We start from the raw sequence: 16059 nt of genomic DNA, 5'->3' as shown, positions 1-16059 counted from the left end.
CCACTGCCACCAGCCTGTAAGGTCCCAGCTCACAGTTCCTGAAGCATCAAGGAGCACACACGGGCACTGACACGTACTCCTTCTGGCTGCTGCAGGACAGCTGAGATTGAGCTGCAGTCATGCCAACCTCCTGGGGGAGCAGCTCACAGGCATCCACAGAGCATCAGCCCCAAGAACAGTAATCACGCCTCAGAATTAAACAACAGAGGGAATAAAAGTACAATTAACATACTCCTGTGCTCTCAGACCTGCGGGTCCAGTGCAGTCACTCAGTGTCTTTAAATACAATGACCCGCAGAGGCACGTGGTAAAGAAATCATGAAAGCCAAGAGTGTGGAAGAGTCATGCAACTATACAGTGAGAGGACTGCTCAATTAGGGAAGAGAGCAGAATACAAAAATGAAATAATTACAAAAAAAGTAACAGCAGCTTTGGCCGAAACCTTGGTACCACTGCATACTCTGAATTTGACACTTAGTTGTACCCGTCTGCATTAATTTCTTCTCCTGATCCAAGTTCTGCAAGCTGGACTCTGCACATCTAAGATTCCTTTCACCAATATGAAACAGTTGCATTGGAGGAGAAAACAGAGAGACGTTTCCAGGCACATTATCTTCATTAGCAATTAGTCACCTCTTCAAATTCATGATAACACACCTGCTTCTCTTCCGGGGGGCCAAGACACATAAAAGTGCACCATAACGAGATGAGAAAGAAACAAGATGTTTATCTGTGCTTAAGAAAAACAAGAAATGAAGCCAAGTGTTTCAGGGGCTGTTTCCGTGCAGGGTCTATAAAACACTAGGTTGTGTGACTGAGACTTCTTACATCCTCACAGCCCCATGAAGTTGTTATGGGCACTTCCATGTGGAGTCTTCTACCACCATGGTAGCTGGGGAAATTTGATGTTATGGTGAGAAGTCAGTAGATGAGGCTTTGCATCTGGGAAGTAAAATTCCCAGCGAAGAATGGGGAGCAGGAAGTCCCCCTACTGAACTGTTAGAAGTATTTATTACAAAAAAATAAAAAAGCCTGAATTACATGCTCAGTAAATGCTCACAGAAGCTGCACCACAAATTTATGTAGCATTCTACCTGTGCTAAATGAAAGCATTTCTTCAATACCTACATTAATATGATCTGGTGACTCCAGAGACCAGAGACTTCCATGCAAAACCTTTTTTTTTTTTTTTTTTTTTTTTAAATTAAGCACTTCATGTGCCACAACTATGCTTTACCAGCAAAAACAATCACCCTATGATTCAGTAAATTTAGCTTATTCTTAGAATAACAGTCTTCTTGAACTTCCTAATACACCAACAGTATCCTGCTCTTACATTCATCAGGGATGACAAGGGAGTTTTAACTCTACATTAAATTGGCAAGCAGTACAGTTTACACCTTCCTTAGTGTGCTTGTCATTTCAGTCTTGGAAATTTATACTCAGAATATTGTTTTCACAATAATAGATACTTTAAATTGAAATGGTCTAGAAAATTTTGTGTTCAAAATAACACTGATAACAAAACCCAGATGTCCTTGAGCTTCCTGAACCTTTAAAGTTCTACTTAACAAACCATATATAGCTACACGGTTCCTGCTTTCTCTCTAGGAATGACTCTTGAAAAACTAACGTTTTATAAAGTCAGCTGGGAGAAAACATTGCACTATATGCTGGAAAACAAATTAAGATGAAACCCAGTTACATTTTGTAAAGTTTCTTGAAGTATTGTAGGTCCTTTCCAAGTTGCCAGCCTTCAAAAGGCCACCAGAATTTTATTAAAATGACCAACATGTATTTTGCAGGACAAAAATAACCATCTCCGAATGAAATATTAGCAACAGGTTCCCGAAAGCATTAATCGGAAACGGTTCAAGTCTTGAAACACACGTGCACTATTTTACATGCAAGCGACACAGCCCTAGCACAGTGGAAACAGGCAACAGAATTATCCTCCGACAGGATTTTATTTCAACCAAGAAACAACGCTAAGCGAAGCTCCTACACAAATACAGAGAGAGCCGGAGTTCCTAATGACAAAAACAACGCTCGGAGTTGAGTGTCCCCTCCCGTAGTCTCTCTGTGGTTCACACCTGCCCATAACCCCTTGTTTTATCCTTTTTTCTCCTGAGCGCTCGGGACTCGCTGCCCCTTCGGGGCTCGCACCAACACCGTCCCTACTTTACACGCGTAAACGCTTCACAAAAGGAACATAACAGAAAGCAACGTACGCTCACAAAGTAATAACAATAACAAAAAAGAAAAACTGTATCGTACACACGCTGCTCGCCGCTACCTGTGCGGAGGAGCGCCGAGCCCGCTCACTCGCCGAACGCGCCGCTGGTCCCGGCGCCGCTCCCGCCGGACACGGCGCACGGCAGCGCCCGAGCCCGGCCCCCGCCCGCTGCCTCGCCGCCCCGTCCCGCAATGCCAGCGCCCCGCCGGCTCCCGCCGCCACCTGCCGCCGCGGGGCCGGCCCGGCGGGCGGGGCGATGGCGGGGGCGGGCCGGCCCGGGGGCGCTCGGGGCCGGGCTCGCCGGCCGCCGGGGCTGTCCCACACCTGACAGCCAGGTGCGTCCCGCCTGCTCGGGGAGTGCCGCCACGGCCGGAGGGAGGGAGCTGCACCGAGCGCTCCCTTGGCACCGAAGTTTCCTCCTTGCTGCCCCTCGCAGCGCGGGCGCTCCTCTCCTTGCTTAAGCCACTCTCAACGCTGTGGCGTTTCCTTTCTCTCGTCCCCTAAAGTCCCCGCCCGTACTCCACAAGGCGCCCGCCGGTTCCGGGCGGTCCCTCAGTGCTGCTGCCGGACCGGCAGAGGCTCGACGGGGCGCGCTCGGCCCCCGCCGGTGTTACCCGTCCGTGCAGCGCTCCGTGCAGCAGAGCCCCGCGGGGGCGGCGAGGTGCCCGCGGGAGCCATCAGGGACCGAGCCCAAGCCGCCGCGGCCGCTCCGTGTGCGGAGTCGAAGCGGTTAAAGCCGAGCAGCGCCGGCGGAGGAGGTTTGGGCCCCGCCGGCCGCCGTCCCGCCGTGCCCGCCCCGCGCCGCGCCGCCCGATTCAAAGCGGAGCCATGGCGGAGCAGGGCCTGGGCATGGCCTCCATGATCCCCGCGCTGCGGGAGCTCGCCGGGTAGGACGGGCCCGGCGGCCGCCGCGCAGGGCGTGTGTGTGCGGGGCTGGGCCGCGCTGGGGGAAGCGGGCCCGGCGTGTGTGGCGGGGAAGGGGAGAAGGAGGTGTGCGAGGTGTCCTGCGGCCGGGCCCGCGCCTTCAACTCAGCTGGTCCCTTCTCCCGCCACCTGCCAGGGGCTCTCCCACCCGCTCGGCCTGTCCCACCCGCCCGAGCTCTCCCTTTCTCCCTCTCTCCCTCCCGGGCGGCGCTGGCAGAGCCTGGCATCGGCAGCCTGGTGGCCTCCGAGCCCCCGGGGCTGCCGCTGTGTGAGCTCTGAGAGCCACACGAGCTGGAACATGCCCAGCTCTGGAGTTCTCGTGGCAGCACTGTAGCATTGTTTTGCAATAGGCAGCGAGTTGATGTGGAGGTACAATTGTATACTGAAGGTGTGACCCTACAAGTCCTGTCTGCTGAGGGACAGGCCGGTCACAAAACAAGAAAGTTAAAAATAATAAAAAAACCCCCTTAACCCTCCCCAAACCTCTACACAACAGCAAGAAATCAATTTGTATTTATTTTTGAAGACTTCTAGAAGAGAAGAAAATCAGTGTCTAACACTAAGTTGTTGAGATAGACTTTAAATAATTTTTTTGTTCTTTAAAATTGATTACATAAGATATCATTCTTTTAATTTTAGTGCTAGTCCAGAGGAATACAACACAGTTGTGCAGAAACCAAGACAAATACTCTGCCAGTTCATTGACAGAATTCTTACAGATGTAGATGTTGGTAAGCATTCCTATGATCTAAAATTGTCTGCTTTATACTTTAACTAATTCCTGCCAAAAATAGAAGTTAAAACTCTAATTTTAAGAAAGTTTTAGTTGACTACAATACCATTTATGCGTTATTTTTTTGATAAAGTCAGTGATGAAGTATTTTCTGCTAGGATGTGAAGTTCCCTATGTAAATAACCCATGCACACAGCCCCGGAGAAGGAGGGGTGAATGCAGTTCAGGGTTGTCTGAATACAAATGCTCACGACATTGAAAAGCAGGAGTGTCGTGTAATGTCACTGCTCATGAGTAACACAGTGTGCAGTTCTTAATATTCACATGTCTTTCAGAATTGAAATATTGTCTGAATCTCAGATAGTTTTCTTCTTGTACTAACTAACATTGGATAGGATCCCTGGGGGATCTGGATTAATTTGCTCTGATTCAGATCCCTGTTTCAATGGAGCAGCATTAGATATGTTCAGCATTTTGTTAAACTTCCTGCTTCAATAAGCTGAATTTACTGTTTAAAACCTTTTGTATTCTGGAGATTTGAAACAATGCTCAGCATTGTTTCTCCAGCAAGACTATAAACCTAGGGAAATGTTCAATATTTGCTATTCTCCACTCAACACACAGTTGGATAGAATTTTAAGAATGTTAATGAATTTGGGGTTAATAATATTTAATTTTCTTCATACAGTTTGGAGTCACATAGAGGGTGACAATGTGCATGAAATTATCTTCATGGATTAAAAATATATACTCCCAATAAATAATTTGGAAGGTTTAATACCATATCATAGTATTTGATATATTTTTTAAAAAATCTTTCTTATAAGGTGTGAACAAAATATGTGAACTGGTTTATTGCAATGCTGATTTAAATATTGGCTTCTTTTTCTTTAAAGTTGCCTTGGAACTGATTAAGAAATCAGATTCACAGCCAAGTTCTGTGATGTTGCTTGATTTTATTCAACATATCATGAAATCTTCCCCACTTATGTTTGTAAATGTGGATGGAAATCGGGAGGAAACTGAATGCAGTTGCATTGGTGAGTCAGTTGAAAATGTTTATGTTGAAGCTTGGTATTTTCAGGATTTAAATTTGCAGACAGTGGGATCATCCAAAAGAACAGGAAGGGAGGAAAGGCGGATATGTAAGTTCATCATAGTAAATTTATAAATGAATATGATGCTAGACTTTGAATATTGTGACTGGATTCGCACTTGTGATGATAGAAATTTCTTGGGACAGATTTTGACATTCATTACCATTGCATAGATATATTATTATATAGTGTTGATGAGATATGCTGTGCATGTACTCATTGCCTGAGGGTGTGTTTTTTGACAGAGGAAAATGTGTGGAAATACCAGTGTAAAGTGTGTGTCTTTCATTCCCAACCCCCATGTTCTGTGCCCTCTCTTCCTCTTTTTCCATGGGATCTGCTGAATAAGTGTCCCAGTGAAGACTGTTTACTGAGCCTACATGCATTTATAGCAAGGAGTTTAGTTTTAGTGATAAGCAATCTGTGCTTAGGGAGGTGCTCAACTGGAGATTTTAGTTTTTATCTTAATAATAAAGATTCTCTTTTATTGTCCTAGAATTTAGTAACTGGATCATAACAAGGCTTCTTCGTATTGCTGCAGCTCCAAACTGCAACACGTTACACAAGAACATTTGTGACGTTATCTGCTCTTTACTTTTTCTGTTTAAAATGAAGAGTTGCTCCATTTTTGAAGCACTAACTAAAGACTTGCTACAGCTTTTTCAAGACTTAATCATCTTGCATGAAAGAGATGTACAGAAGCATCTCTGGGAAGATGGACTGGTCTGGCCAGTGACTGTAAAGAGATTTTCCAGCAATATAAGTGACAAAGTGGGATATTTAAGATTGGCACCATTACAGCTGATGGGTATGCCAAATATAGAATATTTGGAAGTTGTATTAATGTCTATTCTGACAAACATTGCTGCAGATATTTTTTTTGTAAGACGAGATACTATTCTCTGGGGGATAGGCTGCTCCCTATTAGAGTATGGCAATCCAAAAGTTAAAGCTTTGGCAATGAAGTTTATGGTGAAGTTAATTCATTTAGGAGGACCTCCAGAACAACTGGCCAGTATTTTCTTCACAGTCTTTTTTGAAATTCTACAATCAGCACTTGAAATGGATACAGAGGAATCAGAACTCTTTGAAGAACCACTCTTACTGTTGGTGAGGACGCTGCTGCCTTTTGAAGCAGATTCTCACAAAAATATCGAACCTGTCTACTTGAATATGCTGCTAGAGAAGCTCTGCTCATTGTTTGAAGGGGATGTGTGTAGGTGTCTTCAGTCTGAAAAACTGAAAACTGCCTTTTGCCATGTACTGCAGTATTTTCTGGAGTTTGTTCCAGCTGGCTATGAATCTGCCTTACAAATAAGAAAAGCCCGTATCAGTACCATATGTAGGATTTTTGTGAATGTGCTTGGAACTCAGGAAGAACAAGAGGTAGGTTTATTTTAAAAACTGAATTTATTTTATGAATAGATTATATGCAAAAACCTATACCTATGCAAAGAAGAAAATCCAGGAAATGCTGTTTTTAATTGCTTGTTTAGGTTGACACTCCTTTTTTCTCAACTGTTTCACATGTTTGTACAGGTTAGGGTTCTTAAATCTGTTGGATGTAGCTGGACTCCTATGTTTTTCAGATGTATTAAACTGTCCATAAGCTATGCAGGCACAACTGTCTGTCCATAATCATGAGAGTAAGGACCAGAGTGCACTCATATGAGGGCAGCTTTGCAAGTAGTGTGCAGCAGGTTGAGATGCTCTTACTTTCCAATCATATGCTTTTAATCATGTTTGTTAGGGACAGGTAGACAGAAAAGTTTAAATTAAAATAGAGTCAATGGTTTGGGTTGGCAGAGACCTTTAAAGGCCATCTAGTCCAACTCCCTGCAATGAGCAGAGACAGCTTCAACTAAATCAGGGTTCAGAGCCCCACCCAACCTGACCTTGAGTGTTTCCAGGGATGGGACATCCACCACCTCTCTGGGCAACATGTGCCAGTCTGACACCATCCTCGTAATAAAAAATTTTTTCCTGATACTCAACCTAAATAAACCCTGTTTTAGGATGAAAACCATAACAAGGGATTGGTAATGAGATGTTGATATGTTGAGTGCCTCTACTCCATACATTCATCTGTGTATCCTACCTGTTTTTTAAACTTTGTGTGTGTGTTTGATGGCTTTGGTAGCAAGATGTTATGGCAGGAGCTGGGAAACAGCTGAACAAGCTGCATCCTCTCTAATAGCAGCACAGGAAACTTCATTGCTCATAAGAGCTTTCATCTTGTAATTAAGTTTTTTGTAATGGAAAGGTTTTTATGAACTTTTTTACCATGATTACTTTGCAATTTAATATTTTTAGTCAGAAGTGATAATACCACATCTTTAAGTAAATCAGAGCATACATCATGGTACCTCTCTTGTTTGTCCATCCCAGTATCTGCTGAGTCCACTTTATACAGCATTAAAAACACAGACAGAAGAAATCTTTGAGGAGCTTCAGCAGAGCCAGCTGGAGAACTCAGATACTGATGGGTGGAGCAGCAGCAGTGATGAAGTTCCAGAGAAAAGACTACGACTGAGCCTACCCACAAAACATCCAAAGAAATCACCTGCACCTTTAGTGTATGATACTTAGTAACTACTTTTATAGTAATATGGCTGTTAATAATAAATCGCAACTTCTTGAGGCAGTTTCTTAGCAGATTAAAAGAGCTTCTGGGGAACAAATCTAAGTTACATTTTGAGGGATCAACATCTACTGGTGATTTTTAAGCCAGACTTTATCAGAGACTGTTGTGAATGCGTTCAGTGGAAATTATTTTCATGTTTTCACACTGAAAACAAAGCTGAGAGTACCCATAGTGTGACAGAATTGTGTGTGGCTGTGCTCTTACGCTGGATGTACTTAAAGCAGGCCTAGTTAGGTCAAGTTGTGCTCAGATGAACAAAACCAGTTCTCTCGGCCTCTGCTTGTGCTGTGCTCCCTGATTATCTTGGACTTGTGCCAGCAGTTGATCTCTTTCTTGTCTTTAGGTACTCAAAATTGGCTGGGGCATGCTGCATTCCAGGTGTGGGCTTGTGATCAGCCTTCTCTCTTTGAGTACAGCCCAGGGTGTAGTTGACCTCCTTTGAAACAAGGTCACACTGCTCTAATATTCCACTTTTCCACAAGCCTGCAGGTCATTTTCTCCAAAGCAGCTTGTTAATTAGTCAGCTCTCAGTCTGTTCTATTGCATCAGGGGTTTTTTGCCAGTTGCAGGACTTGTCATACAGACCTTCAGGAATTCTTGTCAGCCTAATTTTGTAGACAGTTGTAGTCTTGTGAGAAAGCAGCTCACTTTTCTCCACAGAGCTGCCTGTGTCATTGTAGAAAGGAACTGAATGCATGATTTGCCTGTCATAAATACATGCTGGCTGTTTCCAGTCACCTTCCTGTGCCTCATGTAGGTAGAAATGAGTTCAAGGAAGACTTTTTCCATAATCTTCCTAGGGAGTGAGATTAGGCTGATAGGCCTGTAGTTCCTTGGATTCTCTTTTTTTTTGCCTTTCTCGAAGATGGGTATAATGTTTGCCCTTCTATGGTTACCAAGACCTTCCGAGGCAAAACTTAAAGTTTTGCATTTATAGCCTTTCAGATAAGTCTGATACGAGTCATATCAAAATTCAGAGTTTTCAATCCAAAGAACACATTTAAGATAAAGCTTCATTTGGTATTTTCTTAGTCCTGTATCAAATATGGATTGGCTCTGTTTTTGCTATGGTTATTTATCTTTTCCGAAATAAAGTATGTGTTGGAAAATAATTAATATGGTCAAATTACAGACTTAGCCCTGTAAACATGAAACTGAAGAGTGCTCTGTGGAATGCCATCACTAAGAAAGCTGCATCCTTAATGTCTCTCCTTGAGGAAGAACTTCTGCCAGGGGATGTTGCTCAGACTGTGGAAGGGGTTGCTGTAATTCTGCGCTTGGCTGCTCTGTGCACAGTTCATTGTTCTCCCCCAGCAGATTCCGCCAGGTAAAGGTGCCAAGGGGAAACCGTGGGACCAAGAGTTTCTTGTAACTCGTCACGATTTGTGTGATTACTTTAATGCTTGTCTGTGTATCAGGATCAATACTGGAGGGGTCCTGTACATTTTGGAGAAGTACATTTTCATAGTAACTCGGCTTACAAGCAGTTAGTATTAAATGTTGTTTGCTGCATTGATGTGATTTCTGTTTTAACAGTAAAGAGCATGGAGTGTCTCATCCATGTAACTCTGATACATGTAAGAATACTCCTCCAAGCTCCCCAGATTCAATGTTGAATATAGAGTTCAAGTGGATTTCCTCTGAATTTACCACAAGAGTAGTGAAAGTCTGCAGAAAGCTGTTAGAGGCTGCTACACAGATTGTTAATCTAGAACAAGTGATTGACAGAATAGTAAAAATCTTCGATGCTTTGCTGTATGCACAAGGTAAGAAACCCTTTGAGATGTCTTGTATTTTGTAAATTAGGACTGTATTAAGTCTCTTTTGGTAGAGGTACAGAAATTATGAATCTTGTGCTAGTATTCCAACTCTTTTACAAAAAAAGGTTAAATTAAAAAAAGCATAATTTTCTGTTTAGAGACCTTCATTTGCATTCCTTTTTGAACATAATTTACTTCTTTTTGTCCGTACTTCTACTGATAGTGAAAATACATTAAAAAGGATCAAACTTTGTCAGTTTTCTTTTAAAGACACACAGAGGCAGCATACTTTACTATTTTTGTTCCACTTAGCGATTTCAGAGTTTATGACCAACTTCAGCAAACATGGCATGCGTGGTACCAAAAATATGGAGTACTTCTATGTTTTTTTAGAAGTAACTGGTAGGTTGGAGGACAGACTCAGTAACCAAGACGAAAATGTTAATATGAGCTCAGCTTACCAGACACCCCAAAGTCCACCTGAAAGTCTTTGCACAAATCCAGAGATACCAAAGTTATACTCATTCTGCTGCTCATGTGTTACATTCTGTCATCTGTTTAACGAGATTTTTAGGTTATTCTGATTTAGCACTACGTGATTTATTATTAAATGCCTAAAATGTGGGATATCAAGATGTGGCAATAGTGATACTAATCTTTGTTGATAGAAGAAGTAGTATTTTGTAGCAAATAAGGAACATAAAATGTTTTATAAAGTCTATAGAGGTGAAAAAATACATTTTTGTTGTTGTTTTGCTGGTTTTTTTCCCCTAGTGAAAATTCCACTGAGTGATCAGATTCTTGATGACTTATGTGGATTGCTGTCTCTGCCCTGGATTTACAGCCATCCTGATGATTCTTCTTTTAAGCCGTCTATCTGGGGGTTTGGTCCTCTAGTTTTGAATCAAAAAACTGCACAGAGTTTCTGTAAGTATGTTAAAGTATATGAAGCCTAGTTCCATTTTGGAATGATTGTTCTAAACTAAAATTATTTTATTTGCCTTCATATGATTGATGGTAATAGAAGTTGAAATCGAGTAATTATTTGCTTTGTTTTTTCTCTTTAGCACCCCAAACTCAGTCACACTGTGTGTTCCTTCTGTCTCTCTTCCCAAGTAACATTCATCTGGATTGGAGAAAATCAGTTTATCACTGGGCATTACAAAGTCACCATGAAGTAATTCGGGCTACTTGTGTTAAAGGATTCTCTCTCCTGCTTCATCCTGTGCAGTCCTGCAGCACGATTCCCAGAGCTCTTTTGTATGTACTAATGCAGCTTTTCTGTCTTTGTGCAAGAGGAAAAATGGGCAAATAATAAATGGCGTATAAGCACAAAAATAAATGTTCGTTTCATATGAAATTTGCTGGATCTTAATTTCAGAAATCAGATATCAACAGGATAGGTGCACATGATGATGTCTGTGTGACAGAATAGTGTTCACTTACTGTGTCAGTGTACAAGTTCCTTTGGTAGCTGAAGATCCCAGTTTAAAACAGGGCAGGGAGGGGAGATACCTTGGTCAGCGGAATCCATGTTGTATTTTTCCATGTCTCTTAAAATCTTTGCAGCTTCTCTGCCTTTTTTATATATGTCTTGGTGTCTTCTGTCCTTTTGTGTTATTCTTCAGTTTCTTCTCTACAGCCTGCCAGCCTCACCATGCCCAGTGCTAATTCAAACATTTGACAGAATGTGAGGGTGATCTGAAAAGGACAAAGATAATTTTGTGAGACAGACCCTTAAGCTGTCCTGATAGTACTGTCAGTATAGTTAGAGAACTCAGACCTTGTAGAAAAACAATTTTCTAGGTAAATGATCTATTTAAATGATTTAATTTCTGTTTCCATTTCAGAAATCAAATCAAAGATGAGTCTGAGCTGGTCAAGGAGGCTTGTGCTGCCATAGTTGGGAAGTTATCTTGTTGTCTTTCCGGCCCATTCCATGTACGACCTGCCTCCGCAGACTCTGCTATTAAGGATGTTACTCATGATATTTTGTGTAGCAGCCTTACTGTGACTTCTGCTCATGGAAAAACCTCTTCTGTGCAAGCCTGTGTTTTCAAGCCCTTTCTCATTCTCCTTGAGAGCAAAACACCCAGTTCAGTAAAGCTAGGTATGTGGCTTTACCTTTAGTAACATTTTACACTTCCATCTGAGGTACTAAGTCACTGTTTCTGAACCTTTCCCCATTCCTTTTATTCTGTGTTTGGTTTCTAATAGTTCTACTGATGTTTGAAATTTTGTATTTCAATTGATACCACTGCTGGTATTTAATGTTGTCAGTGATATTCTTTTTAAACTACCTTGGCCTAAATTTGGTTTATGGCTATATCTAAAACTGTAGTACTTGATAAAATATGAATTCTAAATATATTTTCTGATTTCACAATATTTCTTCTTTTGGTTAAAAAAGTAAAGTGTGCTTTATGGTTTGTTTGCATCACTCTTTTGTGCACTTCAGTATATTTTGAGAAAGCATTAAATATGTTTTCCTTTCCTCCTCCAACCATGCCATTCAGCATTTATAGAAAATATACCTCATCTTTGCAAACACCTGGATTTTAATACTGATGAGTCCAGTGTGAAGACTCTTGTTGGATCTTTATTAAATCTAATGGAAGATCCAGACAAAGAAGTACGAGTGGCTTTCAGTGACTGCATAAAGAACATACTAGAATCCTTAGATTCTGAAGAAGGATTCATAAAAGAGGTGAATTCATGTTTATTTTTGGGGTTTGTTCCTAACTTACTATGGTTTTTATTTCACTAACATCAAACACTAACATTAATTGTTTTTGTTTTCCTATGTACCAGCTGTTTGTTTCAAGGATGAAAGAAGCCTACACAAATGCCAAAATATCAAGAAATAACGAGCTTAAAGATACCTTGATTCTCACAACAGGAGATATTGGAAGGTATTTTTGATAGTATCTTGAAAATTGCCAAGTTTCACTTTGTGATACAGTATCACTTTATGATACAAAGTGCCCTTTCTTTAAGTATAAGATTAAATTGCTTGTTTTGAAGCCCTCTTTTCCCCAAGTCCATTGCAACTGTACAGAGCTGTTGATTCCTGTGGAACATTCCTCATTTTCTTCTGCCCTGTCACAGGAAGTACTGATAAGCCATGCAAATACAACCAGGACTCATTTTGCATGACGGCAACTGCATGTTCTTAAGCCATTTTATTAATGCAACAATTCAGTTTTCCTTTTTAATCCTTTTTCTTCTGTTACTTTGTAAGGGCATCCAAAGGAGATTTGGTACCATTTGCCCTCTTGCATTTGTTGCACTGTTTGTTGTCCAAGTCAGCTTCGGTGGCTGGAGCAGCGTACACAGAAATCCGGGCCCTGGCCGCAGCCAAGGCCATAAAACTGCAGGCTTTTTTCAGTCAGTACAAGAAGCCAATCTGTCAGGTAAGAAGAGTGTGTGGTTTAGAAAGTGTGTGTATTTGAGTTCTTTGTGTGTATTTTGAAAATGGAATTCGAGGTCGGAATTGCACTATTGCTCAAGGTGAAATCTCCTAGGACAAGAAAGAAATGATTTTAAGGAAAAAGCCCTACAAACATTCAGGAAGGAATGAGAAATCTTTGACTTTGTTGTGATCTCCCCTCAGTAGTGTTGCTTCTCTGTTCCCTAGATGCTTCACTCTGAAATAGAGGCTCTTGCATTCTGTAGTACTATTGCTGCAAGACACTATGGTTTAAAACTGGAATTGAAGTCAGCATTTCACAGGCATAGTTCTGCCATGATTAATTTAGGTTTTTTGTTATATCCATTACCTAATGATAGAAAGGTCTATTTAAAGGAATATTGTCAAAAGCAGACTTTTCTGATTTTGAATATTTTTTTAATAATGCAGTATTTGAATCCAGGGTTGCAAAATTGAATGTAATTATTAAGTGGATGATAATTCAGTTCTGTTGCAAAGTAATAATCATAGATCTATGTACAATGAATGAGAAAGAAAAACAGGTGCATATAGAGACCTGTGAAACTTTTGTGCTTAGTTTTAGGGAGTGAGCAAGGAGAAAATAATACTGAATACCTATTTGTTCATGCTTAGTTTCTAGTGGAATCCCTGCACTCCAGCCAGATGGTGGTGTTGAGTGCTCCCTGCCAGGGCAACGAGCTGCAGAAAGAAACAGCTGCTCACCAGAGGGAAATGGCTCTGGACATGTTATCTGAGATTGCCAGTGTCTTTGATTTTCCAGATCTAAATCGCTTTCTCTCAGTAAGTTGGTCAGTCCTTTTGATATTTTGTGTTTGTGAATTTCAATTTTAATCCACACTTTCTCTTGGGAATGCTACAACTGAGAGCTGACATGCAGAGGAACAGTTTTATCCAGGAGTTAGAGGGATGGCTACAGTGCCAATTCAAGCATGATGGGTAAGAAGCTAAAGTTTAGAATGCTCATTAAGTATATTCATATTAACAACTTAGTGCACTTGGAGGCATCCTTTTTAAGCTGTGATTTTTGCATGGTGTCAGCTTCCTTACTTCAAAAGAGGAAGAAATCTACCATTCTGTGCGTACAGTTCTTTTTGATTTGGTTATATATCTGTTTTACTGGAATCCTAATTAACTTCAGAATCACACTTGTGTTTTGCTTGTTGGTAGATGGGAAGTGCCCAGCTGTTAAGTCAGCAGTGTTCTAGCTGAATCATAGGCTGGGCGAGTATTGTGTGGGGACATGTTGGCTTTTTGGTTTCTTTTGGGCTTTTTTTAAGATTTCCTTTTGTGGAGAATCTGGATTGACACAAAAAAATGCTAGCTCACTTTTTGTTTACATGTTTCTTAGTATGGATTAGATGAAGCAGCTCCTAAAGTAATTAGTTCTATCTGCTTTTTTACTAGGTATTTTCATCTTATTAAAGTTTTTCTCTGTTCATACCTGTGGTCATAATTCTGACCAGACACATGTGTAGTGGCACTGACACAAATGGAACTTAGCCTAACCCTGGAGTTTTGGAAGGTTTGTTTGTTTTGGTTTTTTCCCATTAACTGTAGTTCTTCATTTACCAGCGGACCCTGCAAGTTTTGCTTCCTGACCTTGCAGCCAAGGCCAGTCCTGCAGCCTCCACACTTATCAGAACCATAGCAAAGCAACTGAATGTGAACCGAAGAGAGATTTTAATCAATAACTTCAAATACATCTTCTCTCATTTGGTCTGTTCCTGCACCAAGGATGAGCTTGAGCGGGCTCTGCATTACCTCAAGGTAAATTGGCATTTGCTCTGTTACACCTGCAGATTAGGAGCAACAGTTGATGCATAGTGAGCTTTCTGCTTATTTAAATTAAGGTATTGCAAAGCAGAGGTTGGGAAATTGCATATGCAGAAGTTTTATTCTTATTATTTCTAATCACTTCCATTGGTTCTGAGGAATGTTTCTAAGATATTTTATGAACTTAGCAAATTCTAAAAGCTTGGTTGGTCTAACATTGAGCTGTGTGAAAGCTTTTCCTTTGATTTCTGTAACAAACCAACCAGAGCCCAATGCGTCCTCTCTCTCAGTGTGCTAATTACGGCTTAATTAAATGAAGACTTTGTGTTTGACTGTAGAATGAGACCGAGATAGAGCTGGGCAGCTTGCTGAGACAGGACTACCAGGGCCTGCATAACGAATTACTGCTGCGGATCGGGGAGCACTACCAGCAAGTCTTCAATGGTTTGTCCATATTGGCTTCTTTTGCCTCTCAGGATGATCCCTATCAGGGACCTAGGGAAATAACCTCACCAGAACAAATGGTAAGGACATCAAAATCGTCATGCTCAGTTTTTTAAGTAATCTCTTTTTGGCCATTGTGAGAATGAGGGCAATTTGCCATGCTCTGAACATCACTTATTTCAGGCAAGAAGTGGAAGAAAGGCTGATGTTTCCTATTAAATGTTTCTGTTACAGGAAGATCTATACCAAGTATGCATAAAACCAAAGCAAAACAAAAAGTGCCTCAACAAACTAACAACACACATGTAAATCCCAACATCCTACAAAACAGCAAAACCCACAGCCTAACTGGGATGTCTGTCAATAACACTGGTATTTCTTAAGTAGCTATGTATTTGGGATTCTTCTCATATGTCAGAAGTAGCATTTCATACCTCATAATTTCTGAGGCTTTGGAAGGTGTTAATTGTAAGATTATTTGGGGTTTTAACTTTGTTTGTTCCTCTCCACAGGCTGATTATCTGCAACCCAAATTGCTTGGTATCTTGGCTTTTTTTAACATGCAGTTACTGAGTTCCAGTGTTGGCATTGAGGATAAAAAAATGGTGCGTAAACTTAATTTTGAATAATAAAACAAAAATAAGCAAGGACTGTTCTAATATTCCAGACTTGTGTGATCGTGCAACTGTCATGGAAGTCTCAAAGATATTAGGGTCCCAGAATGATTCCTTAAAACTGATGGTCTCACTATGGGTAGGACTTCTGTGTAAGCTCAAAAATTCTTGGTTTCTTTTATGGTCAGATAATGTGTTACATATTTCAGACAGACATGGTGACTGCAACGAGTCAGTCACCCAGGAATTTTAGGGGAGAAATCCAAGTGTGTGATTTTTAGTGTGTGAAATGAACACCAGTGCAAGGATGAAGGAATATGGGAGAAAACTGGAATTACTCCATGGGGTTATATAAGGACACCAAAGGGTAAAGGTAAAGAAAA

At 41.2% G+C, this 16059-nt stretch overlaps 2 protein-coding genes across 3 annotated transcripts in view; one reads left to right on the top strand and one right to left on the bottom strand.

Moving 5' to 3' along the window:
• Positions 1 to 2396, bottom strand: part of PLS1 (plastin 1) — a 42397-nt gene extending 40001 nt beyond the window's left edge. The window contains exon 1 of one of the 2 annotated variants that reach the window (XM_040074657.2): positions 2297 to 2396. The gene's annotated coding sequence lies outside the window, so the exon portion shown is untranslated. Of the gene's footprint in view, positions 1 to 2277 lie in introns of both variants that reach the window. The other variant, XM_040074658.2, reaches the window with a different exon arrangement.
• Positions 2397 to 3037: 641 nt separating this feature from the next.
• The window catches only part of ATR (ATR serine/threonine kinase), a 38419-nt gene continuing 25397 nt past the window's right edge, over positions 3038 to 16059 (top strand). Inside the window, exons 1-17 of the mRNA XM_040074675.2 lie at positions 3038 to 3123; positions 3800 to 3891; positions 4790 to 4933; positions 5487 to 6376; positions 7379 to 7566; positions 8767 to 8961; positions 9171 to 9400; positions 10169 to 10321; positions 10462 to 10654; positions 11245 to 11504; positions 11911 to 12101; positions 12206 to 12306; positions 12636 to 12807; positions 13458 to 13625; positions 14418 to 14612; positions 14957 to 15142; positions 15575 to 15667. Coding sequence (XP_039930609.1) covers positions 3065 to 3123; positions 3800 to 3891; positions 4790 to 4933; positions 5487 to 6376; positions 7379 to 7566; positions 8767 to 8961; positions 9171 to 9400; positions 10169 to 10321; positions 10462 to 10654; positions 11245 to 11504; positions 11911 to 12101; positions 12206 to 12306; positions 12636 to 12807; positions 13458 to 13625; positions 14418 to 14612; positions 14957 to 15142; positions 15575 to 15667 — 3510 coding nt within the window. The 5' untranslated portion in view covers positions 3038 to 3064. The remainder of the gene's footprint in view (positions 3124 to 3799; positions 3892 to 4789; positions 4934 to 5486; positions 6377 to 7378; positions 7567 to 8766; positions 8962 to 9170; positions 9401 to 10168; positions 10322 to 10461; positions 10655 to 11244; positions 11505 to 11910; positions 12102 to 12205; positions 12307 to 12635; positions 12808 to 13457; positions 13626 to 14417; positions 14613 to 14956; positions 15143 to 15574; positions 15668 to 16059) is intronic.

Source organism: Hirundo rustica, chromosome 10 (assembly GCF_015227805.2).
Source record: "Hirundo rustica isolate bHirRus1 chromosome 10, bHirRus1.pri.v3, whole genome shotgun sequence".
In the NCBI taxonomy this organism is placed as follows: Eukaryota; Metazoa; Chordata; class Aves; order Passeriformes; family Hirundinidae; genus Hirundo; species Hirundo rustica.
Note: the sequence above shows the minus strand (reverse complement) of the source record. Positions and strands in the feature narration are given on the sequence as shown.